Consider the following 27,726-nt stretch of genomic DNA (forward strand, 5'->3'; position numbering starts at 1 on the left):
AAAAAGCGACGGGATAATGATTTACGTCCGAGAACTGTAACCACAAATGGAGAGTAAAAATAAACCCGGCTCTCAAAGAATTTTATCCACCGGCCTTCTTTGTGTGCCGAGTTTATTTTTACGTCATTATACAGAATAGACCCCTGCTCGAGCAACATACGCTAATGTTTTAGCCGAGTGACGTATATTTCTCTATCACCCATGGCGAGTGTCATGGATTCCGTCTTGTGACTTCATTACTGACTGTCATAGTAGAGCTACCTACCAAAGGCCGTCACTCCAGGGACATAGAGGAGATACCGGTGACAAGTAGAGATACCTACCAAAGGCCTTCACTCCAGGGACATAGAAGAGATACCGGTGACTAGTAGAGATACCTACCAAAGGCCGTCACTCCAGGGACATAGAGGAGATACCGGTGACAAGTAGAGATACCTACCAAAGGCCGTCACTCCTGGGAGATACTGGTGATAAGTAGAGACACATACCAAAGGCCGTCACTTCGGCAAGGTACCGGTGACAAGTAGAGATACCTACTAAAGGCCATCATTCTGAGAGACACCGGTGACAAGTAGAGATACCTACCAAATGCCGTCACTTCAGGAAGGTACCGGTGAGATACAGTTAGGTCCAGAAATATTTGGACAGTGACACAATTTTGGCGAGTTGGGCTCTGCATGCCACCACATTGGATTTGAAATGAAACCTCTACAACAGAATTCAAGTGCAGATTGTAACGTTTAATTTGAAGGTTTGAACAAAAATATCTGATAGAAATTGTAGGAATTGTCACATTTCTTTACAAACACTCCACATTTTAGGAGGTCAAAAGTAATTGGACAAATAAACCAAACCCAAACAAAATATTTTTATTTTCAATATTTTGTTGCGAATCCTTTGGAGGCAATCACTGCCTTAAGTCTGGAACCCATGGACATCACCAAACGCTGGGTTTCCTCCTTCTTAATGCTTTGCCAGGCCTTTACAGCCGCAGCCTTCAGGTCTTGCTTGTTTGTGGGTCTTTCCGTGTTAAGTCTGGATTTGAGCAAGTGAAATGCATGCTCAATTGAGTTAAGATCTGGTGATTGACTTGGCCATTGCAGAATGTTCCACTTTTTTGCACTCATGAACTCCTGGGTAGCTGTGGCTGTATGCTTGGGGTCATTGTCCATCTGTACTATGAAGCGCCGTCCGATCACCTTTGCGGCATTTGGCTGAATCCGGGCTGAAAGTATATCCTGGTACACTTCAGAATTCATCCGGCTACTCTTGTCTGCTGTTATGTCATCAATAAACACAAGTGACCCAGTGCCATTGAAAGCCATGCATGCCCATGCCATCACGTTGCCTCCACCATGTTTTACAGAGGATGTGGTGTGCCTTGGATCATGTGCCGTTCCCTTTCTTCTCCAAACTTTTTTCTTCCCATCATTCTGGTACAGGTTGATCTTTGTCTCATCTGTCCATAGAATACTTTTCCAGAACTGAGCTGGCTTCATGAGGTGTTTTTCAGCAAATGTAACTCTGGCCTGTCTATTTTTGGAATTGATGAATGGTTTGCATCTAGATGTGAACCCTTTGTATTTACTTTCATGGAGTCTTCTCTTTACTGGTGACTTAGAGACAGATACATTTACTTCACTGAGAGTGTTCTGGACTTCAGTTGATGTTGTGAACGGGTTCTTCTTCACCAAAGAAAGTATGCGGCGATCATCCACCACTGTTGTCATCCGTGGACGCCCAGGCCTTTTTGAGTTCCCAAGCTCACCAGTCAATTCCTTTTTTCTCAGAATGTACCCGACTGTTGATTTTGCTACTCCAAGCATGTCTGCTATCTCTCTGATGGATTTTTTCAGCCTCAGGATGTTCTGCTTCACCTCAATTGAGAGTTCCTTAGACCGCATGTTGTCTGGTCACAGCAACAGCTTCCAAATGCAAAACCACACACCTGTAATCAACCCCAGACCTTTTAACTACTTCATTGATTACAGGTTAACGAGGGAGACGCCTTCAGAGTTAATTGCAGCCCTTAGAGTCCCTTGTCCAATTACTTTTGGTCCCTTGAAAAAGAGGAGGCTATGCATTACAGAGCTATGATTCCTAAACCCTTTCTCCGATTTGGATGTGAAAACTCTCCTATTGCAGCTGGGAGTGTGCACTTTCAGCCCATATTATATATAGAATTGTATTTCTGAACATGTTTTTGTAAACAGCTAAAATAACAAAACTTGTGTCACTGTCCAAATATTTCTGGCCCTGACTGTACCTACCAAAGACCGTCACTCCGGAGAGATACCGGTGTCAAGTATAAATGCCTACCAAAGGCCGTCACTTCAGCGAGGTACCGGTGACAAGTAGAGATACCTACTAAAGGCCATCATTCCGAGAGACACCGGTGACAAGTAGAGATACCTACCAAAGGTCGTCACTCCAGGAAGGTACCGGTGACAAGTAGAGATACCTACCAAAGGCCGTCACTCCGGGTGTTACCGATAAGTAGAGACACCTACCAAGGCCGTCACTTCGGGGAGGTACTGTGACTAGTAGAGACACCTACCAAAGGCCGTCACTTCGGGGAGGTACTGTGACTAGTAGAGACACCTACCAAGGCCGTCACTTCGGGGAGGTACTGTGACTAGTAGAAACACCTACCAAAGGCCGTCACTTCGGGGAGGTACTGTGACTAGTAGAGACACCTACCAAAGGCCGTCACTCTGGGAAGATACCAGTGACAAGTAGAAACACCTACCAAAGACCTTCACTCCAGGGAGGTACCGATGACAAGTAGATACCTACGAAAGGCCAACTGCGTATGACTGCAAGCAGCAGACCTACCTCCTGATGTATGCAGAGTCTATAGTTATAGTGGAGGCAATGCCATAGTTGGCAAAACCCAACAGGCCCATTAGAAAGTCGTAGTCCGGAGTCCATGACAAAACCTAATTAGAAATCAATAGAGTCCATGTGATGCACGTGGTAATGGTATGGAGTTCTGTGGCGAAACCAAACAAGACAGACTATTAAAAAAAAAAAAAGTGTCCAACTACATGGCTTATCCACCGAATTCTTGAACCCAGAGATCTCTGATAAATCCCCCCCAAAAAATGGCGATAGATGTTAGATAATCCTCTGCCTGTTGATTTTGGTGGAGCCAGTCAGCCATGTGGAATATTCCAAGTTTTCCTAGAAGTTGAATGTCATGGGAAAAAAGGATCAGGCATGTTGGGTTTTAACATGCCCCATCCTTTGTTCTTACAGGAGATGAGCTTCTATCAGAAGTGTTTGTACTCTCCAGAACCAAGCATGCATGGGTATGGGAAGGTCAGGAGGACAAGCAGTAGGTGAAATTAACCCCTACATGGCCATCTTGGACCTTGACTGACCCAATAGCCTCTCGATAGACTTCATTGAAAGCAGTCCAGTCCATTTGTCGGCCCACAGCGGAGTAATTCACACGTAGTGAAAAAATTACCAAAGTATTGTGAGAATTTACAGCACTTGTCCTTTAGCACAAGTGAACAATCTGTCTACTAATTATATAAACTTAATGAAGCAATTAGTGGAAAAAAAACGCTGTGATCCGATTATTACATTCCAGCACAAAAAATACATTTCAGTAATAGACGCTCCGGGAAATGAGGACTAATCAGCAAATGTAATCATGTACCACTAATTCAGAAATACAGTTATCTTCATTTACAAAAATAATCTTCAGAGTTTCTATTTAACCCATTGCAAGAATGGCCCATGTCATTAACGAGTGCTGTCCAGGTCCGCAGAAGCTTATCTGTACATTCACAGAAAAGCAGGGTCCTGCCCGCCTTCATCACCCACCGCAAGGTAATGCTGCTTTTGTCGCACAGACCAGTCTAATTCGTCCAGGACCTGTTCTGATTTTCCTCTTCTGTAAATTGCAATCAACTTTTTTTCTTTTTTTTAGGAGGTGTTTGCTCTTCATCATCAATCTGTCAGCACTATAGGTTCTGGAACTTTCTTTTTCACATTTTACAGCATGTATTGTCTCTGCCATTATTTAATAGCTTTCTTACCCTAAACTGGAAGCCCACCTCACATTTATGCCTGTGGGAAGTGTGATAGATAATAGAGCAAGAGTAGTAAGACCGAGACCTGCCCGACTTCCTGTAGAGAGGCAAAGATCCACTTCAAGTAGGGAAGAAAAGGGCCATCTTCACTTTCTGTAGAGACAAGGCCCATCCCCACACCTTATGGAGAGACAGGCACCCTCCATCACTTCCTCTAGAGAGGCACAGATCCTCCTCCATTTCCTCTAGAGAAACTAAGACATGCCACCACTTTTCACAGAGAGATAAAGATCTGACCTTCCTGTAGAGAGAATAGATCCAACCTCATTTACTGTAGAAAGAGCAGGATCTGACCTCACTTCCTGTAGAGAGACCAGGATCTGACCTCACTTCCTGTAGTGAGAATACATTCAACCTCACTTCCTGTACAAAAACAAGAATTTGACCTCACTTCCTGTAGAGCCAAAAAGAGCCAACCTTGCTTCCTGTAGAGAAACAAGGATCTGACCACTTCTTGTAGGGAGACAAAGATCCAACCTCACTTGCAGACAGGGAAGATTGACCTGACTTGCTGTAAAGAGACACTTTCATTTCATGTAGGAAAGAAAAGATCCATCTTCACTTTCTGCGAAGACAAGGCCATGTTCCCTAGAGAGACAGAGACCCACTCTCACTTCCTCTAGAGAGGTAAACACCTTTCTTTGTTTCCTCTAGAAAAACTAAGTCTAGCCACCATTTCCTGAGACCCACCTCAGTTCATGTAGCTAGTCACCTCACTTCCTCTAGAGAGTGAAATATCTGACCTCACTTCTTGTGGAGAGAAAAAAAATCTGAGCTAACTTGCTGCACAGAGAAGAGCCAACCTCACTTCCTGTAGAGACGAGGATCTAATCTCACTTCTTGTAGAGACGAGGATCTAATCTCACTTCTTGTAGAGACGAGGATCTAATCTCACTTCTTGTAGAGACGAGGATCTAATCTCACTTCTTGTAGAGACGAGGATCTAATCTCACTTCTTGTAGAGACGAGGATCTAATCTCACTTCTTGTAGAGACGAGGATCTAATCTCACTTCTTGTAGAGACGAGGATCTAATCTCACTTCTTGTAGAGACGAGGATCTAATCTCACTTCTTGTAGAGACGAGGATCTAATCTCACTTCTTGTAGAGACGAGGATCTAATCTCACTTCTTGTAGAGACGAGGATCTAATCTCACTTCTTGTAGAGACGAGGATCTAATCTCACTTCTTGTAGAGACGAGGATCTAATCTCACTTCTTGTAGAGACGAGGATCTAATCTTACTTCTTGTAGAGACGAGGATCTAATCTCACTTCCTATAGAGACAAGGATCCAACCTCATTTCATGTAGAGCCCAGTATATGACCTCACTTCCTGTAGAGACCAGGATCTAATCTTCCTGTAGAGACAAGGCTCTGACCTGACTTCCTGTAGAGACAAGGCTCTGACCTGACTTCCTGTAGAGACAAGGCTCTGACCTGACTTCCTGTAGAGACAAGGCTCTGACCTGACTTCCTGTAGAGACAAGGCTCTGACCTGACTTCCTGTAGAGACAAGGCTCTGACCTGACTTCCTGTAGAGACAAGGCTCTGACCTGACTTCCTGTAGAGACAAGGCTCTGACCTGACTTCCTGTAGAGACAAGGCTCTGACCTGACTTCCTGTAGAGACAAGGCTCTGACCTGACTTCCTGTAGAGACAAGGCTCTGACCTGACTTCCTGTAGAGACAAGGCTCTGACCTGACTTCCTGTAGAGACAAGGCTCTGACCTGACTTCCTGTAGAGACAAGGCTCTGACCTGACTTCCTGTAGAGACAAGGCTCTGACCTGACTTCCTGTAGAGACAAGGCTCTGACCTGACTTCCTGTAGAGACAAGGCTCTGACCTGACTTCCTGTAGAGACAAGGCTCTGACCTGACTTCCTGTAGAGACAAGGCTCTGACCTGACTTCCTGTAGAGACAAGGCTCTGACCTGACTTCCTGTAGAGACAAGGCTCTGACCTGACTTCCTGTAGAGACAAGGCTCTGACCTGACTTCCTGTAGAGACAAGGCTCTGACCTGACTTCCTGTAGAGAGACAAGGGTCTAATCTCATTTCCTGTAGAGACCAGTATATGACCTCACTTCCTGTAGAGACAAGGATCTAATCTCACTTCCTGTAGAGACAAGAATTTAATCTCACTTCCTGTAGAGACAAGGATCTACTCTCACTTCCTGTAGAGACAAGGATCTAATCTCACTTCCTGTAGAGACAAGGATCTAATCTCACTTCCTGTAGAGACAAGGATCTAATCTCACTTCCTGTAGAGACAAGGATCTAATCTCACTTCCTGTAGAGACAAGGATCTAATCTCACTTCCTGTAGAGACAAGGATCTAATCTCACTTCCTGTAGAGACAAGGATCTAATCTCACTTCCTGTAGAGACAAGGATCTAATCTCACTTCCTGTAAAGACCAGTATATGACCTCACTTCCTGTAAAGACCAGTATATGACCTCACTTCCTGTAAAGACCAGTATATGACCTCACTTCCTGTAGAGACAAGGATATGACCTCACTTCCTGTAGAGACAAGGATCTAATCTCACTTCCTGTAGAGACAAGGATCTAATCTCACTTCCTGTAGAGACAAGGATCTAATTTCACTTCCTGTAGAGACAAGGATCTAATCTCACTTCCTGTAGAGACAAGGATCTAATCTCACTTCCTGTAGAGACAAGGATCTAATCTCACTTCCTGTAGAGACCAGTATATGACCTCACTTCCTGTAGAGACAAGGATCTAATCTTCCTGTAGAGACAAGGATCTAATCTCACTTCCTGTAGAGACAAGGATCTAATCTCACTTCCTGTAGAGACAAGGATCTAATCTTCCTGTAGAGACAAGGATCTAATCTCACTTCCTGTAGAGACCAGTATATGACCTCACTTCCTGTAGAGACAAGGATCTAATCTCACTTCCTGTAGAGACAAGGATCTAATCTCACTTCCTGTAGAGACAAGGATCTAATCTCACTTCCTGTAGAGACAAGGATCTAATTTCACTTCCTGTAGAGACAAGGATCTAATCTCACTTCCTGTAGAGACGAGGATCTAATCTCACTTCCTCTAGAGACCAGTATATGACCTCACTTCCTGTAGAGACAAGGATCTAATCTCACTTCCTGTAGAGACAAGGATCTAATCTCACTTCCTGTAGAGACAAGGATCTAATCTTACTTCCTCTAGAGACAAGGATCTAAATCTAATTTCCTCTAGAGACAAGGGTCTAAATCTAATTTCCTGTAGAGACAAAGACCTGACCTCTCTTCTTATAGGGACAAATACCCGCCTGTACTTCCTATGGTGACCATTTTAAGGAAATGTCCACTATGGTCAGCTGCATTGTGATTGGTGGTACTGGTGCACATTGGTCCTGCTGCTTTCCCTGCAGCGCCCCTACAGGTAGAACAGAGCATTACACTCCTCCTATACTTAGAAGTGGATTTTGGTATAAATACTTATGGAATGCATTTGATAAAATACAGAACCGCCGGCTCGTTCTCTTCTATTTGCTCTGTGCCAGTCCGGGAGGCTGGAGACCTGCCCAGAAATCCATTCCGCTATTGTCAAGTGACGTCTGTGAAGTTTTCATTTGCATTGATGCCGGGGAGCCGTTATCTGCCTGTACGCTACAGAGCGGCTTGCGGAGCATTTTCCGCTTTCCCCTTAGGTCTTTTCCTTTGGTTATATCGCGGCTGTGCTGATCCATTGTCTGAGGGCAGAATAATTCTGTGAATTTTCTTTTGTGCCCTCTACACCAGTCAGCGACCCGCAGGACGGCCTGATAACGATGCTGACAGGTAATTACCGCCATTGCCCTGCTGATACCGCCTGTTCTGACGCATTGCAGCCTTTCTGCCGGTTTCCCGGGGCTGAAACGCGCGTTGATCTCAATGATTCTTTAATTATTGACATTCTCTTCTTTTATCATAGTTGGATGTAAAGTCAGTAAATGTAAAATCATGGATCTTTGTTACTTTTTACTTACATTTCTTTGTTTTTACTCATTTTTTTGCAGCATCATATAATCTGCTGCTACATGGAAACCATAGGCAAGTTGCTGTTGACTGATGTCCCTCTCCCCCAATTTCCTAGAAAAAAAAGTGCCCCTTCTTTCCCCTGTTATCTTGAGTAATCCCTATCCCCTAACTTTTTCAAGAATCATTATCCTATTCTGAGGAATCACTTCTTTCTGATTCTTCCCTTTCCGTGCCGGTGATGTCACAGGAGCTTTTATGACATCACTTTTGGCTTTTCAATCTTTTTTAGATCTTGTCATAGGAAATGAATGAACCGATAATCATGCAGTAAGGCTATTTACTTAGTGATGTCACTTCCTCTTGCACCTCAGTGATGTCACTTCCTCTTGCACCTCAGTGATGTTACTTCCTCTTGCACCTCAGTGATGTCACTTTCTCTTGCACCTTAGTGATATCACTTCCTCTTGCGCCTCAGTGATGTCACTTCCTCTTGCACCTCAGTGATGTCACTTCCTCTTGCACCTCAGTGATGTCACTTCCTCTTGCACGTCAGTGATGTCACTTCCTCTTGCACCTCAGTGATGTCACTTCCTCTTGCACCTCAGTGATGTCACTTCCTCTTGCGCCTCAGTGATGTCACTTTCTCTTGCGCCTCAGTGATGTCACTTCCTCTTGCGCCTCAGTGATGACATTTCTTCCTGCATCTCAGTGATGTCACTTCCTCTTGCGCCTCAGTGATGTCACTTCCTCTTGCACGTCAGTGATGTCACTTCCTCTTGCACCTCAGTGATGTCACTTCCTCTTGCACCTCAGTGATGTCACTTCCTCTTGCGCCTCAGTGATGTCACTTCCACTTGCGCCTCAGTGATGTCACTTTCTCTTGCGCCTCAGTGATGTCACTTCCTCTTGCGCCTCAGTGATGACATTTCTTCCTGCATCTGTGATGTCACTTCCTCTTGCACCTCAGTGATGTCACTTCCTCTTGCGCCTCAGTGATAATACTTCCTCTTGCACCTTAGTGATGACATTTTTTCCTGCATCTCAGTGATATCACTTCCTCTTGCATCTCAGTGATGTCACTTCCTCTTGCACCTCAGTGATGATACTTCCTCTTGCACCTTAGTGATGACATTTTTTCCTGCATCTCAGTGATGATACTTCCTCTTGCATCTCAGTGATGTCACTTCCTCTTGTGCCTCAGTGATGATACTTCCTCTTGCATCTCAGTGATGTCACTTCCTCTTGCGCCTCAGTGATGTCACTTTCTCTTGCGCCTCAGTGATGTCACTTTCTCTTGCATCTCAGTGATGTCACTTCCTCTTGCACCTCAGTGATGATACTTCCTCTTGCATCTCAGTGATGTCACTTCCTTTTGCGCCTCAGTGATGTCACGTCCTCTTGCACCTCAGTGATGTCACTTCCTCTTGCACCTCAGTGATGTCACTTTTTCCTCTACCGCAATGATGTCACTTTTTCCTCTACCACAATCATGTCACTTTTTCCTCTACCGCAATTATGTCACTTCCTCCTGCACCTCATTTATGTCGCATTTTCTTTCACCTTAGTGATGTCACTTCCTATTGCATCTTAGGATTGTTCCTGCATCTTAGTGATGTCACTTTCTCCTGTACCTTTGTTGGTGGCTGCAGGGTTATAACCCCCTGCAGTGCTTCTGTTTCTAGGTGTGGGGCAGGGGAACTGGAATCCACACAAACTCTCTGTTTACCTGGAGGATTATTCAGTTTGTCTGGGAAGGACAAGAAATCAGGAAGATTCATCCTCTGGGGGAGAAGCTGCGGCTACAGGCAGCACCCTAGAGAGCCGTTGAGAAACCCCAATTTCCCTGGAAAAGGACTGCTGGAGGATTGTGAATGATCCCCAGGACATTTATCCCTTACTGGACTGTATCAATGTTCCTGGACTATTTTACCCTTTGCATGGTGGATTATTTTATGGACCGTCTGATTTTGCTTGGAATAAATGTTCTTTGGATTGTTCATCCATCTCTCGCTTTGTTGATTGTGATATTGGAGAAGGACCCCAAGACAGGTGTCACTTCACCTTGAACCTCAGTGATGTCACTTTCTCCTCCACCTTGTTGGAGTCACTTGTTTTGCACCTCAGTGATGTCATCTCCTCCTGCACTAAGTGACGTCGTTTCCTCACAGCAGCCGCCCTGGACTACACAAAAGTGATGTAATTTGGCAATGAACTCATTATAAAGGTTTTTCCTCTAACTTCTTTCTATTTTTGGAAAAAAAATATTTTCTGACCGTCCTATTTACTTTGATAACATATCGGCGTTATGTAAGGAGGCGATGACAGGCGCGGTCGTGCGCCCTCTGATCCTCCCTTTCTCCCATCTCGTAATGTTGGTAACGTGAAAATTATCCAAAACATTTTTTTGCAAAAATGTTCAGTGTCTGAACTCCCCTATTAAAGCTAAAAGCGCCGTCATTCTGAATATTTAAATGCCTTCGAATGGGCTCTGTGATTAAAGGGACGGGCGCTGTCATGTATGAGTATATCATTAGACTTTCTTTCTGCAATCGATGCAAATAGCAGCACATTCTTTCCGAGAGATCATTCAACTTCCTATGAAATTGGCCGTAATGTGTGTGCCAGACATCGGGATATCAGATTATGAGCTCCGCTGGTAATGAGAACGGTTGAAGAGGTAATGGCTGTATAGAGTATAGAACAGTCAACTCTCTAACCTATGAATCCCTCCTATCCCCCAACCCCATCCCCTCATACCCCACTACCCAATCCCCTCCTACCCTTCCAACCCCATCTGCTCCTACCCTGCCCCCCATCCCCTCTTACCTACCCTCCCAACCCCATTCCTTGTTACCCCACCCCGAACCCCATCTGCTTTTTCCCTGCCCCCCAACCCCATTTCCTCTTACCCCACCCCAATTCCATCTGCTCCTACGCTGCCCCCCAACCCCATCCCCTCTTACCCCCACAACCCCATTTCCTCTTACGCCACCCCTCCAGCTCCTCTTACGCCAACCCCATCCCCCTCTTACCTTGCCAACCCCATCCCTTCTTACCCACACAACCCCATCCCCCTCTTACACCCCAACCCCATCTCCTCTTACTGCATCACCTCTTACCCCATCACCATCTCCTCTTACCCCCAACCCCATCTTCTCTTACCCCATCACCATCTCCTCTTACCCCACCCCTAACTCCATCTCCTCTTACCCCCCAACCCCATCTTCTCTTACCCCATCACCATCTCCTCTTACCCCCCAACCCCATCTTCTCTTACCCCATCACCATCTCCTCTTACCCCCCAACACCATCTTCTCTTACCCCACCCCTAACTCCATCTCCTCTTACCCCCCCAACCCTATCTCCTCTTACCCCCCAATCCCATCTTTTCTTATCCCATCTCCTCTTACCCCATCAACATTTCCTCTTACCCCACCCCAACCCCATCTCATCTTACCCCACCCCCAACCCCATTTCCTCTTACACCCCAACCCCATCCCTTCTTACCCCCCTGGCCTCGACAGACTATTCATTTCAAGCATAACCTGATAACTATAATGGAAGTTGTAGTTTTACAACCACGGGAGGCCAAAGGTTGTGTCATCAGAAATGCCCTCTTGTTTAAACATTATATACAGTTTTTAAACATTTTTACAATGTTTTTGTTTTCTTATATCACAATATGTATTAAAAGTAAAAATGGAAAATCTTGCAAAATTCATACTGACCTTTTTTGCATTTTGTTTAGACTCTAACTTCCTGTAGTTTCAGGACATACACACGCACATTAGCAGCAATGCCCTAACTATTCTATTGAATCATCTTATGAGCATGTGCAAAGGTCATTGTGAAGGGATCGTTAGCAGGGTCAGCTGAGGAATCGCTTATGATTGGTGGATCATGTATTTTCAGCTGTATATAGAATTGTCATCAATCATTGCAATCCTGCCTCTGATGATAAAGAAACTGCTGTAAAGTCTCTTCCTGAAAGGATGGGAACTATAAAGCTATATATATATAATTATATATCTATATATATAGATATATAATATCTTACGTACTGCACAGGGTGTTGTGCAGTTTTGAACAATGCCATTTGTAAGAAGGGTCTATCAAAAATAAACTGAGAAAGTATTAGCCCCCACATACTCCACAAGTATCCCTAATAATCTATAGAATAGTGTGTTCAGTTTCCCAGCAGCTCCCCCGAAGGACAAACTAAGGTATTACACTGTTCTGCGAGACGCTCTGCCACCCTAGTAGATAAAAGTCCTGACTAGAAGACACCATAGAGTAATTGAAAAATCAGACAACTAAGAGTTCCCTACAGCTCCCCCGCAGGACACACGAGGTATTACACAGTTTCAATATATTTTATGTGTAACTGGTCCTCCAGAGCAAGGGTCACTCTCTGAAGCCACGAGAGTCCTGAACCAAGCACCTATTAGGCTACTCTAAAGCCAGACAATCCCTTTAAATATGTTCTCGCTTACTAAGGGTGGAATAGAGTTTATTATTTTTACTTGTGACCCCACTGAACCTCTGCAGTCCTTCAGGGTCTCATGATGGCCACTCCTTGATTGCAGTGGTAATCGTGTGCCCAGGCAGCAAACTTTCCCACATATTGCCTTATTGTACCCCTTGCCTTCCCTCCACAGCTGGCTCACAGGTCACCGGCCAGAATTCACAGACCCAAAAGTCGTGGCTCAAGGGGATGGTCGAGAAGGTAAGGCTGTTTTAAACTTTGTCCTTAAAGGGGATTTCAAGAGGGAGTCTCCATCTCGGCAGGGTCTGACTCTTGGAGCTCCCATTGATCCGAGGGACAGGGTTCTGTAATCCCCAAGTAGAAGAGAGCGGTGACTTTACTGCAAGATGAGCATAAAGAAAGCGTGACGCTACCATATTCTGTGGCCGTGAAACGCGTCATGTCTTGGAATCGGCAGACACTTAAATAGCGCAGATGGACCTTTTTTCAGGAGTTCTTGGTATTTTTTTTTAATCCTGGGATCGGGTTCAATTCTGGGAATCACATTGTGGAGGCATGAATTGGCCGCGGATGGAAACTGATTATTTCTGAGTGCACAATAGAAATGGCATCTTATGTGGAGTGCGTAATTGGCGTGCTCCTGCCGGAGGAGGCGTACAAGTATGTTATGTGAGCGTAACACAACGCACACGGTGCTCTACAGACCAGGAGCCAGCATAGGTCATCAATATCAGATCACCGGTGGTCTGACTTCTGACAACCAATCCAATCAGCTGCGGACAGGGCACTACCTAGTGGTCATTCCGGGGTACTCCAGCCCATATAACATTGAGGTGAATGCGATTTGAGCTGCAGTACCGAGAACGGCCACTACACAGAGTATGGAGCAGTGCTGTTTTGGCTGCATACACTGTTTATATCCAGCTGATTATTGGTGGGGACTGTTTTATATGCAGCTGATTATATGTAGGGATGCCAGGTGTCACCACCACTCAACCTAAGGATAGGTCATCAGTCCGGGACAGCCCCTTTAAATCCTTAAAGGGATTGTCACATCAATAAAACGTAGCAAATCTAAGCTTCGTTGGCCGACGGAGAACTACCTAGTGGTCATTCCAGGGTGCTACAGCTCCTATACCATTGAAGTGAGTATGATTTGAGCTGCAGAACTGAGAGCGGCCACTACATGGAGTATGGAGCAGTGCTGTTTTGGCTGCATACACTGTTTATATCCAGCTGATTTATAGGTGGGGACTGTTTATATCCAGCTGATTTATAGGTGGGGACTGTTTATACCCAGCTGATTATTGGTGGGGGCTGTTTATACCCAGCTGATTATTGGTGGGGGCTGTTTATATGCAGCTGATTATTGGTGGGGACTGTTTTATATCCAGCTGATTATTGGTGGGGACTGTTTATATCCAGCTGATTATTGGTGGGGACTGTTTTATATCCAGCTGATTATTGGTGGGGACTGTTTATACCCAGCTGATTATTGGTGGGGGCTGTTTATATGCAGCTGATTATTGGTGGGGGCTGTTTATATGCAGCTGATTATTGGTGGGGGCTGTTTATATGCAGCTGATTATTGGTGGGGACTGTTTTATATCCAGCTGATTATTGGTGGGGGCTGTTTATATGCAGCTGATTATTGGTGGGGGCTGTTTATACCCAGCTGATTATTGGTGGGGGCTGTTTATACCCAGCTGATTATTGGTGGGGGCTTTTTATATGCAGCTGATTATTGGTGGGGACTGTTTATATCCAGCTGATTATTGGTGGGGGCTGTTTATATGCAGCTGATTATTGGAGGGGACTGTTTATATCCAGCTGATTATTGGTGGGGACTGTTTATATCCAGCTGATTATTGGAGGGGACTGTTTATATCCAGCTGATTATTGGAGGGGACTGTTTTATATCCAGCTGATTATTGGTGGGGACTGTTTTATATGCAGCTGATTATTGGTGGGGACTGTTTTATATGCAGCTGATTATTGGTGGGGACTGTTTTATATGCAGCTGATTATTGGTGGGGACTGTTTTATATGCAGCTGATTATTGATGGGGACTGTTTATATCCAGCTGATTATTGGTGGGAACTTTTTATATCCAGCTGATTATTGGAGGGGACTGTTTATATCCAGCTGATTATTGGAGGGGACTGTTTTATATCCAGCTGATTATTGGTGGGGACTGTTTATATCCTACTGATTATTGGTGAGGACTGTTTATATGCAGCTGATTATTGGTGGGGACTGTTTATATCCAGCTGATTATTGGTGGGGACTGTTTTATAACCAGCTGATTATTGGTGGGGACTGTTTATTGGTGGGGACTGTTTATATCCAGCTGATTATTGGTGGGGACTGTTTATATCCAGCTGATTATTGGTGAGGACTGTGTATATCCTGCTGATTATTGGTGAGGACTGTTTATATCCAGCTGATTATTGGTGGAGACTGTTTATATCCAGCTGATTATTGGAGGGGACTGTTTATATCCAGCTGATTATTGGTGGGGACTGTTTATATCCAGCTGATTATTGGAGGGGACTGTTTATATCCAGCTGATTATTGGTGGGGACTGTTTATATCCAGCTGATTATTGGAGGGGACTGTTTATATCCAGCTGATTATTGGAGGGGACTGTTTATATCCAGCTGATTATTGGAGGGGACTGTTTATATCCAGCTGATTATTGGTGGGGACTGTTTTATATCCAGCTGATTATTGGTGAGGACTGTTTTATATCCAGCTGATTATTGGTGGGGACTGTTTTATATCCAGCTGATTATTGTAGGGGACTGTTTTATATCCAGCTGATTATTGGTGGGGACTGTTTATATCCTGCTGATTATTGGAGGGGACTGTTTATATCCTGCTGATTATTGGAGGGGACTGTTTATATCCTGCTGATTATTGGAGGGGACTGTTTTATATCCAGCTGATTATTGGTGAGGACTGTTTATATGCAGCTGATTATTGGTGGGGACTTTTTATATCCAGCTGATTATTGGAGGGGACTGTTTATATCCAGCTGATTATTGGTGGGGGCTGTTTATATGCAGCTGATTATTGGTGGGGGCTGTTTATATGCAGCTGATTATTGGTGGGGGCTGTTTATATGCAGCTGATTATTGGTGGGGGCTGTTTATACCCAGCTGATTATTGGTGGGGGCTTTTTATATGCAGCTGATTATTGGTGGGGACTGTTTATATCCAGCTGATTATTGGTGGGGGCTGTTTATATGCAGCTGATTATTGGAGGGGACTGTTTATATCCAGCTGATTATTGGTGGGGACTGTTTATATCCAGCTGATTATTGGAGGGGACTGTTTATATCCAGCTGATTATTGGAGGGGACTGTTTTATATCCAGCTGATTATTGGTGGGGACTGTTTTATATGCAGCTGATTATTGGTGGGGACTGTTTTATATCCAGCTGATTATTGGTGGGGACTGTTTTATATGCAGCTGATTATTGGTGGGGACTGTTTATATCCAGCTGATTATTGGTGGGAACTTTTTATATCCAGCTGATTATTGGAGGGGACTGTTTTATATCCAGCTGATTATTGGCGGGGACTGTTTTATATGCAGCTGATTATTGGTGGGGACTGTTTATATCCTACTGATTATTGGTGAGGACTGTTTATATGCAGCTGATTATTGGTGGGGACTGTTTATATCCAGCTGATTATTGGTGGGGACTGTTTTATAACCAGCTGATTATTGGTGGGGACTGTTTATTGGTGGGGACTGTTTATATCCAGCTGATTATTGGTGGGGACTGTTTATTGGTGGGGACTGTTTATATCCAGCTGATTATTGGTGGGGACTGTTTATATCCAGCTGATTATTGGTGAGGACTGTTTATATCCTGCTGATTATTGGTGAGGACTGTGTATATCCTGCTGATTATTGGTGAGGACTGTTTATATCCAGCTGATTATTGGTGGAGACTGTTTATATCCAGCTGATTATTGGAGGGGACTGTTTATATCCAGCTGATTATTGGAGGGGACTGTTTATATCCAGCTGATTATTGGAGGGGACTGTTTATATCCAGCTGATTATTGGTGGGGACTGTTTATATCCAGCTGATTATTGGAGGGGACTGTTTATATCCAGCTGATTATTGGTGAGGACTGTTTATATCCTGCTGATTATTGGTGGGGACTGTTTATATCCAGCTGATTATTGGTGGGGACTGTTTATATCCAGCTGATTATTGGAGGGGACTGTTTATATCCAGCTGATTATTGGAGGGGACTGTTTATATCCAGCTGATTATTGGTGGGGACTGTTTTATATCCAGCTGATTATTGGTGAGGACTGTTTTATATCCAGCTGATTATTGGTGGGGACTGTTTTATATCCAGCTGATTATTGTAGGGGACTGTTTTATATCCAGCTGATTATTGGTGGGGACTGTTTATATCCTGCTGATTATTGGAGGGGACTGTTTATATCCTGCTGATTATTGGAGGGGACTGTTTATATCCTGCTGATTATTGGAGGGGACTGTTTATATCCTGCTGATTATTGGAGGGGACTGTTTTATATCCAGCTGATTATTGGTGAGGACTGTTTATATGCAGCTGATTATTGGTGGGGACTTTTTATATCCAGCTGATTATTGGAGGGGACTGTTTATATCCAGCTGATTATTGGAGGGGACTGTTTTATATCCAGCTGATTATTGGTGGGGACTGTTTATATCCTGCTGATTATTGGTGGGGACTGTTTTATATCCTGCTGATTATTGTAGGGGACTGTTTTATATCCTGCTGATTATTGGAGGGGACTGTTTATATCCTGCTGATTATTGGAGGGGACTGTTTATATCCTGCTGATTATTGGAGGGGACTGTTTTATATCCTGCTGATTATTGGAGTGGACTGTTTATATCCTGCTGATTATTGGTGGGGACTGTTTATATCCTGCTGATTATTGGAGGGGACTGTTTTATATCCAGCTGATTATTGGTGAGGACTGTTTATATGCAGCTGATTATTGGTGGGGACTGTTTATATCCAGCTGATTATTGGAGGGGACTGTTTTATATCCAGCTGATTATTGGTGGGGACTGTTTATATCCTGCTGATTATTGGAGGGGACTGTTTTATATCCAGCTGATTATTGGTGAGGACTGTTTATATGCAGCTGATTATTGGTGGGGACTGTTTATATCCAGCTGATTATTGGAGGGGACTGTTTTATATCCAACTGATTATTGGTGGGGACTGTTTATATCCTGCTGATTATTGGAGGGGACTGTTTTATATCCAGCTGATTATTGGTGGGGGCTGTTTTATATCCAGCTGATTATTGGTGGGGACTGTTTATATCCAGCTGATTATTGGTGGGGACTGTTTTATATCCAGCTGATTATTGGAGGGGACTGTTTTATATCCAGCTGATTATTGGAGGGGACTGTTTTATATCCAGCTGATTATTGGTGGGGACTGTTTTATATCCAGCTGATTATTGGAGGGGACTGTTTATATCCAGCTGATTATTGGAGGGGACTGTTTATATCCAGCTGATTATTGGTGGGGACTGTTTTATATCCAGCTGATTATTGGAGGGGACTGTTTTATATCCAGCTGATTATTGGTGGGGACTGTTTTATATCCAGCTGATTATTGGTGGGGACTGTTTATATCCAGCTGATTATTGGAGGGGACTGTTTATATCCAGCTGATTATTGGAGGGGACTGTTTATATCCAGCTGATTATTGGTGGGGACTGTTTTATATGCAGCTGATTATTGGTGAGGACTGTTTTATATCCAGCTGATTATTGGTGGGGACTGTTTTATATCCAGCTGATTATTGGTGGGGACTGTTTTATATCCAGCTGATTATTGGTGGGGACTGTTTATATCCAGCTGATTATTGGTGGGGACTGTTTTATATCCAGCTGATTATTGGTGGGGGCTGTTTATATCCAGCTGATTATTGGAGGGGACTGTTTTATATCCAGCTGATTATTGGTGAGGACTGTTTATATGCAGCTGATTATTGGTGGGGACTGTTTATATCCAGCTGATTATTGGTGGGGACTGTTTATATCCAGCTGATTATTGGAGGGGACTGTTTTATATCCAGCTGATTATTGGAGGGGACTGTTTTATATCCAGCTGATTATTGATGGGGACTGTTTATATCCTGCTGATTATTGGAGGGGACTGTTTTATATCCAGCTGATTATTGGAGGGGACTGTTTATATCCAGCTGATTATTGGAGGGGACTGTTTATATCCAGCTGATTATTGGTGGGGACTGTTTTATATCCAGCTGATTATTGGAGGGGACTGTTTTATATCCAGCTGATTATTGGAGGGGACTATTTTATATCCAGCTGATTATTGATGGGGACTGTTTATATCCTGCTGATTATTGGAGGGGACTGTTTTATATCCAGCTGATTATTGGTGGGGACTGTTTTATATCCAGCTGATTATTGGAGGGGACTGTTTTATATCCAGCTGATTATTGGTGGGGACTGTTTTATATCCAGCTGATTATTGATGGGGACTGTTTATATCCAGCTGATTATTGGAGGGGACTGTTTTATATCCAGCTGATTATTGGTGGGGACTGTTTTATATCCAGCTGATTATTGCTGGGGACTGTTTTTATATCCAGCTGATTTTAGGTAGGGATGCCAGGTGTCACCACCACTCAACCTAAGGATAGGTCATCAGTCCTGGACAGTCCCTTTAAATCCTTAAAGGGATTGTCACATCAATAAAATCTAGCAGATCTAAGCTTCGTTGGCCGATTGAGAACTACCTAGTGGTCATTCCGGGGTACTACAGCTCATATACCATTGAGGTGAATGCGATTTGAGCTGCTGTACCGTGAAAGGCCACTACACGGAGTATGGAGCAGTGCTGTTTTGGCTGCATACACTGTTTATATCCAGTTGATTATTGATGAGCGTGCCAGGTGTCACCACCACTTAACCTATCAACCTAAGGATAGACCATCAGTTCTGGACAGCCCCTTTAAATCCTTAAAGGGATTGTCACATCAATAAAATTTAAAATCTATATAAAGAGATTGGCCCCCTCCAATCACAAAAACAATGGTCCCGTGTACCCCTGTGAATGCGTTGCCCCCCTCCCCATTCATTGTCTATCACGTCAAGAACAAAACAGCTTTAATTATGTATAGTACAGAATGAAGGTCACCTCTATCAGCCATGAAGTGCCCACCGGACATTGGCGCGGCAGCCGGAGCAGCGCTCCTTAATTTGTCCGATCCATTAGTGCCGAGTCGGAAGCCGCATTATAAGTGAATTAAACATGTCTTTAATTACACAACGTCAAGCTGCTAAGTCATTTACCGCAGCGTCGCTCACCCACCACCGAGCGGACAGGAACCAGCTCGTGCCCCCCCCCAACCGAGCGCCAATATCAGAGATGCAGCAGCCTGCGTCACCGGAGCATCGATCTGCATACAAGACGGTGCGAAGGAGGCAGAGCCATCACTGGGGCTCATGTCAAGGGCCGCGGCGTTCATCCCCTCCGGTCTCACATCTCAGAAGATGATTACAAGAAGTATATAAATATTCTGTATAAGTATCATGTATCATATATTAGGGGCAGTATTCTACAGCCATGAGAAAAAAGTAAGTACACCCTCTTTGAATCATTAGAAGGACGACGACACAAAACTACATGAGAGATTACGCCGGGTCATTATTTATTGATGAAAAATGAGCTCAGAATCCATAGGAATTAAGAGGTTAAGTAAGCAAGTGTTCATAAGCAAAGGTGACCACCATTATAGGAGCAGAAGTTTTAGCTTTTTGCTGGTCTGGTGAATTCAGTTGAATGTTACCACGATGCCAAGGAGGAAAGACATCAACAATCGTCTTAGAGAAACAATTGATGCCGCCCATCGTTCCAGGAAGGGTTATAAGGCCATTTCTAAAGGATTTAGAGTCCATGATTTAACAAGGAGAGATTATTCACAAATGGGAAACATTTTGGATATATGACATCTTCCCGGGAAATTCACCCAAAAGTTAGACTGTGCAGAGCTCAGAGAAATTGCATACAACCCAAGAGCTACAGCTCAGCCTCTTAAGGCCTCAGCATGTTACCCAAGAGCTACAGTTCAGCCTCTTAAGGCCTCAGCATGTTACCCAAGAGCTACAGCTCAGACTCTTAAGGCCTCAGCATGATACATTTTCAAATTAATGACAATGCAAATAGAAAAAGACTGAACAAGTTTGTCTTGTTTGAAAGTTTTGCCAGGAGAAAGCCTTTTATTTCTGAAAAAAACATGGCTAAAGTCTGCAAAATAATTATATTGTTGTACAAAGGGGCAGTATTATAGTAGTTATATTCTTGTACATAGGGGCAGTATTATAGTAGTTATATTCTTGTACATTGGGGCAGTATTATAGTAGTTATATTCTTGTATATAGGGGCAGTATTATAGTAGTTATATTCTTGTACATAGGGGCAGTATTATAGTAGTTATATTCTTGTACATAGGAGCAGTATTATAGTAGTTATATTTTTGTACATAGGGGGCAGTATTATAGTAGTTATATTCTTGTACATAGGGGGCAGTATTATAGTAGTTATATTCTTGTACATAGGGGGCAGTATTATGGTAGTTATATTCTTGTACATACAGACAGTATTATAGTAGTTATATTCTTGTATATAGGAGCAGTATTATAGTAGTTATATTCTTGTACATAGGGGCAGTATTATAGTAGTTATATTCTTGTACATAGGGGCAGTATTATAGTAGCTATATTCCTGTACATAGGGGGCAGTATTATAGTAGTTATATTCTTGTACATAGGGGCAGTATTATAGTAGTTATATTTTTGTACATAGGGGGCAGTATTATGGTAGTTATATTCTTGTACATACAGACAGTATTATAGTAGTTATATTCTTGTATATAGGAGCAGTATTATGGTAGTTATATTCTTGTACATAGGGGCAGTATTATAGTAGTTATATTCTTGTACATAGTGGCAGTATTATAGTAGTTATATTCTTGTACATAGAGGCAGTATTATAGTAGTTATATTCTTGTACATAGGAGCAGTATTATAGTAGTTATATTCTTGTACATAGGGGGCAGTATTATTGTAGTTATATTCTTGTACATAGAGGCAGTATTATAGTAGTTATATTCTTGTACATAGGGGGCAGTATTATAGTAGTTATATTCTTGTATATAGGGGCAGTATTATAGTAGTTATATTCCTGTACATAGGGGCAGTATTATAGTAGTTATATTCTTGTACATAGGGGCAGTATTATAGTAGTTATATTCTTGTATATAGGGGGCAGTATTATAGTAGTTATATTCTTGTACATAGGGGCAGTATTATAGTAGTTATATTCCTGTACATAGGGGGCAGTATTATAGTAGTTATATTCTTGTATATAGGGGCAGTATTATAGCAGTTATATTGTACATGTCCTCTGCAATGATATCCGCACATCTCGGGGGTCGCACGTTTCCTCCTTATATATTAGTACAGAGCGTGGCCCGGATCTGTGTGACATAAGACATACAATGCGGCTGAGTTGCTGTGAGCCTCCGTCTTGGCAGACACGTCTTGATGCTGAGCTGTACCCTGGCATTGTCACCACTTTACATCACTGCTGGGAATGTGACCAGGATCTTCCACATACAGAACAGAATACAGATTACCGGGGAATATATGATATTGGGGGATTGCACATGGAGCAGTTCCCTGTATCTGGCCATAAATAGGGAGAACAGGGATAAGACTCCCCAGATTATCTTGCTACACCCTGATTGTATGTCCTAGTATATTACATGGATGTCCTACAGACCGGACCCCCTGCTCAGGACTTTTGTTTATTAGCCAGAAAGCAACGCTGCTGCAAAAAGTGTCATTTTTCACAAGCGTAAGATGCACTCCTGCCCCTAACAGTAAACAGTGATCCTGACATATGTAAGAAATATATTCGAGAACTGGGCGTTTTTCTGCACAGACTCTGTTCCCCTATGTCGTCAGTGTGTCCTTATGGGGCCCCAGCGGCCGGTCCTCAGCGTTCAGCTCCCTCTTGCTGTCACCATATTGACCTCTCTCCTTTGTGTCTCCGCAGTCACACGGGTCCGGTCACAAGGATTCCTCACCCTTTCCTTCAACGTCGTGACCAAGGACCTAAAGAAACTCGGCTACAGCACCACTTCTGGTGAGACCGCAGCCTCAGCGGTGCCATGATGGCCCCCGAGTCAGGACCATCGCTTGTGCCTCCCATCAGGTGCGGCGTCCTCCGCAATCATTGCCGGGCACACGCCTTCCATCTGCATTCAAGAGCTCCTCTCGTCTGTAAATATATGCCAACCAAATTGCACCAATCTTCAAACATCCAACCAGACTGACCACTGCTGACCATCCAAAGGTGGCTTGGAGAACAAAATGCAATATCCCTTTAAGCCCGGGGCCAGATATCGCATGGTGGCATTGCTACAACACAACATAACGAAAGTGAATGCTGTCACGTTAAGACCCACAAAATACCGCTACCATGCAAGAAATGCAAACCTGTGGTCTTGGGGGCCTATGGGTGGTAACGGGACCAGATTCACTTTCCACTACTAAAGAACAGTCCCGTAAAAAGCTGTGGTTCCAGCTCCTATATGAGCACTGTGTTCCCCGCCGGTCTCACAATTAACAGCGTGACGTGACCACTGCAGCCAATCAGTTGCAGCCTTCAGATTTCCATCATAGCAAAGGAAACAAAGTTCTTCCAGGAATTGTGGAGGTTTCCGCAGATCATCGGCCTCTTTGTAGTCAAAGCTTAAAGGGAACCTGTCACCAGGATTTTCCCCTATGAGCTGTGGCCACCACCAGTGAGCCCTTATATACAGCATTCTGGAATACTGTATATAAGAGCCCAGGCCGCTCTGTAGAACGAAAAAAACACCTTTATTATACCCCCCTAGGGGTGTCGCTGTTCTCGGTCCGGCACCTCCTCCATCTGGTGTGATCGCCGTCCTCCTGCCCAGCCCTGTGTGCGTGACGTTCTACACAGCGGCCTGGGCTGTTATATAGAGTATTCTAGAATGCTGTATATAAGGGCTCACTGGTGGTGGCCACAGCTCAGAAGGGAAAATCCTGGTGACAGGTTCCCTTTAAATGGGGAAAAGAGAAGTACTGACCGGTATCCTAACGGTAAAGCCTGCCGGAGATCAGACGGTCCCTCTGCATGATACACTGGGAATGTGGATCCGAAGCCGCCGGCGGTCGCCATCTAGATAACGATTGACGGCTGCACAGCTTGGTTGGCATCGGCGCAGTGGTTTCGGTGCCAGCTCTACCTGTGCCGTGTGTGCCAGGTGCCAAGTCCTGATGTGTTTTTGGCTTTTCCAGTCTTGTGTGTTTCCTTTTCCTCACGGTAAATGAATTAATTACCCTGTAATTAATCATAATAATGAAGTCGTCGTCTTCATGTCTAATTCAGAGTTTGGCGCTCCGACTCGTTCACTCCACCGTTCCCAGCGTGCAGCTCAGACGTATCGTTGACGTTACTCTCTTGCCAAGACCTGTCGGCCAAACAGTCGCCCTCAGTAGCCACAATCTCACATTCTAAACATCCACATCTGTATTTTCCGAGGAAGGCAAAGAACTAAACTCCATCCTGTCCGGCTCCTGACAGACCCCGCCGACGTCCGGTTATGAGCCGATCCTGAAAACAATCGAATAAATACTCCAGTCGTCATCTTAAAGATGGGAACATTGTTATTTCATCACATTTTAATCATTTCTACCAGTCTAAGAATAAAAATAAGGCAATTTTTCTAATTTGTCTACATTCTTTAAATTATATAGTTAATATATATAATGTATAGGGTGGTCCAAAAGTAAGTGGACAGTATGTGTAATAGGATTATCAAACATGGTGTAAAGTGAAACTGACCCAGTTGCCCTTAGCAACCAATCAGATTCCACCTTTCATTTTACAAAGAGTCTCTGAAGAATGGAAAGTGGAATCTGATTGGTTGCTAAGGGCAACTGAGTCAGTTTCACTTTACACCATGTTTGATAACCCTATTACACATACTCACCACCTACTTTTGGACCACCCTATACATATATACCGCATATATATAATACTAGCTGTAGCCCGGGATTGTAACTGTCTCTCTCCCAGTCTCTGTATGTGTGTTGCTGTCTGTCTGTCTCTCTGTCTGTCTCTTTCCTTGTCTGACTGTGTGTATGTCTCTGTCTGTCTGTTTCTATCTCTCTGTATTTGTATCAGTCTATCTGTCTCCATCTCTGTGTCTGTCTCTATGTGTGTGTCTGTCTGTCTCTCTCTTTGCCCGTCTCTCTCTTTGCCCGTCTGTCTCTTTGCCCATCTGTCTCTTTGCCCGTCTGTCTCTTTGCCCGTCTGTCTCTTTGCCCGTCTGTCTCTTTGCCCGGCTGTCTCCTTGCCCGGCTGTCTCTTTGCCCGGCTGTCTCTTTGCCCGGCTGTCTCTTTGCCCGGCTGTCTCTTTCCCCGTCTGTCTCTTTCCCCGTCTGTCTCTTTCCCCGTCTGTCTCTTTCCCCGTCTGTCTCTTTCCCCGTCTGTCTCTTTCCCCGGCTGTCTCTTTCCCCGGCTGTCTCTTTCCCCGGCTGTCTCTTTCCCCGGCTGTCTCTTTCCCCGGCTGTCTTTTTTCCCGGCTGTCTCTTTCTGTCTCTATCTCTGTCCTTTTCCCCGTCTGTCTCTGTCTTTTTCTGTCTCTTTCTCACACATAAGCTTCTTATACTAACAGTTTATTTTGTTCCTATAGCAACCACTGACAGTTGCTATTAATAGCTATAGCTCCCACCTCCATTAACTTTAATGGCGGCAGGATTTTTGGCGAGTAATTGTAAAGCGCGGAGTTAAATTTTGCTGCCCAAACATAGTCTATGACGTTCCCTGGGTCACATGGGGCGTCTGTGCAAAATTTCGTGATTGTAAATGCGACGGTTCGGATTCCTTTAGCGGACATACACACATACATACATACATACATACACATATACATACATACACACACAGCTTTATATATTAGATGTGTGTGTGTATATACTGTATATCATAAAGCTGTAAAGATGGCTGCCTCCATGTTATAGGGGTGCCCAGGCATCCTGCAGGGTCCATTGTTTTCGAGTACAGGGTGATGTAGGGGCGCGTGCATTAATGGTTATTGTTTACGTGATATCATTATATACTGTGTGTTTGTGTTTTTTATTAAACTTTTTATTGTATTTTTATATATTTTTTTTTATTGTCCAATAAACAGCAAAAAAATGTAATTTTTTTTTTGTAATTAAACATAATTATGTCTGAACAGCTTTTGTCGACTTCTTTCTTTACATCATTTTCATGAAACCGGACAGGGATCATCCGGGGGCAGCCGGATTCATGGACGCCGGACGCTGTCCTATTGCTGGTCGATTGTCACCTCAACCGTCCTAATGCTCATAGAGCTCACTGAGCGATTGGCGCCTTGCAGTCCAAAGTATCCAACCCCCCCATTATAAATTACCAACTTTCTGCTGTTTGCAACAAACCTATCAAACAAGAAAAAAAAAAAATATCTGAACACAACTAATGCAACAATGTAGCATATTTATTCTCAGAAATACCTGGCTGTTGTGACCTGCTGCAAGCATTGGGAATAACCAGACGGTGGCATGTGAAGAAGGTGGTTGCAGAAAACCAAAGTATATAAGTTGCCCATAAGGAATGGGGTAAGATTCCTCTCGTGTGCTGCCAGAAGCTGGTGTCTGGCCATACATCACATTTGCAGGTTATAACAGCCAGCGCTGCTCTACTAAGTACTAAAGACACTGATCCTAAATGAATCTGACGCTGCACTTGTCCATAAAATTGGCATTTTCTGCTTAATTTGGAGAAACCACGTGTTATATTAGTTATGTTCTTCTATTTACATTGTTGTTGGTTTATTGCAAGTTTGTAAATTTTGGTAATGAACTTGCAATGGGAAGGGGGGGGTGTAATTTTTGATCGCAACGGTATTAAACATTCTCTTTATCCGTTAAGTGTGACAACCGCACTCCTGATCGCTTGACATATTCCTGTTGACAACCATCCTCCTGTTTTCTTTTTGGAAAAGGTGTACTGCCTTGATCCCTTAGTTTTCTCATAGAGCAAGTTGGGATCAGACCCTCGATGTGCTGCTGCATTTTTGGAGACTATGGCACTTCTATGGCCAACTTCGTTATTGGCATATACACTGGGACCTACAGCAGACCACCAAGACCAGCTAAGATCATCTGCCATCATATGTATAATGCCGGCGCCCCTGCTTTATCCCTCCAACATACTCTCAGCCGCACTGCACACCTCCTTCTCTCCGCGGCCACACACGTGCTCCCTTGCTTCCGGGACCTGTGCACACCACACAGATGGACTGGAGGTTCACTTAGGGCGGTGCACATTCTCCTTTCCTCTTAAAGGTCCAGCGCGCAATTATTCAGAAGTGCCAATAGCTGAGAAGCACTAGGTATTTAAGGCACCCTCCCACTATGGAAGGTGCCTCTGCAACATGTTACGTTACCCACTTGCTAGTTAGTTGTCGTGTCCTGTTTCCCTGTGTACGTTACGTGTACTTGTGTGCGTGCCGTACCCTCTGAAGCCCCCTGTACTGGCCATTCTGTCTGCATTACCCGTACTCGCCTGCCCTGGGGGGTCATCTTCCACAGTCTCGGACACTGCCCTGGAAGGTGGCACCTGGCGTCTTCCTGCAGTCAAGCCCATCCTCACCATCTTAGGCTCTGGTGTATATCTGCTATCTTCTAAGTTAAGCCCCTGTCACGTCAGGGCAAGCACGGGTCCCCCCTGTGGTCCTTTAGGTCCACTCCGGAGAGCGTTACAATATGAGGTCCCACGCGTTTCCCATATTCTGCACAGTCCTGTTAAACCAGTTGTCTCCAATCTTCTCCCTCCCGACCCTTATTTCAGCAAATTACATTTCTCCAATTTCATTACTAAAAAATATCTAATGTTCTCATATTTACAAAAAAGAAAGTGTCGGCCTAATTATCATCACCGTAAAATCAAAGACCTAATATCCGAATGTCTGCTCTACTAGAAGATCCAGTCTCAATGGCAAAAAAACGGCCCTATTATTCCTCGGTACAA

The 27,726-nt window shown here is 44.0% G+C and overlaps 1 protein-coding gene across 1 annotated transcript in view; it reads left to right on the forward strand.

Annotated features, from left to right (window-relative positions):
- The window catches only part of B9D1 (B9 domain containing 1), a 68,724-nt gene extending 45,272 nt beyond the window's left edge, over nt 1-23,452 (forward strand). The window contains exons 6-7 of the mRNA XM_075318346.1: nt 12,741-12,808; nt 22,693-23,452. Coding sequence (XP_075174461.1) covers nt 12,741-12,808; nt 22,693-22,811 — 187 coding nt within the window. The 3' untranslated portion in view covers nt 22,812-23,452. The remainder of the gene's footprint in view (nt 1-12,740; nt 12,809-22,692) is intronic.
- The last annotated feature ends 4,274 nt before the right edge of the window (nt 23,453-27,726 follow it).

The sequence above is a fragment of the Anomaloglossus baeobatrachus genome, chromosome 7 (genome assembly GCF_048569485.1).
Source record: "Anomaloglossus baeobatrachus isolate aAnoBae1 chromosome 7, aAnoBae1.hap1, whole genome shotgun sequence".
In the NCBI taxonomy this organism is placed as follows: domain Eukaryota; kingdom Metazoa; phylum Chordata; class Amphibia; order Anura; family Aromobatidae; genus Anomaloglossus; species Anomaloglossus baeobatrachus.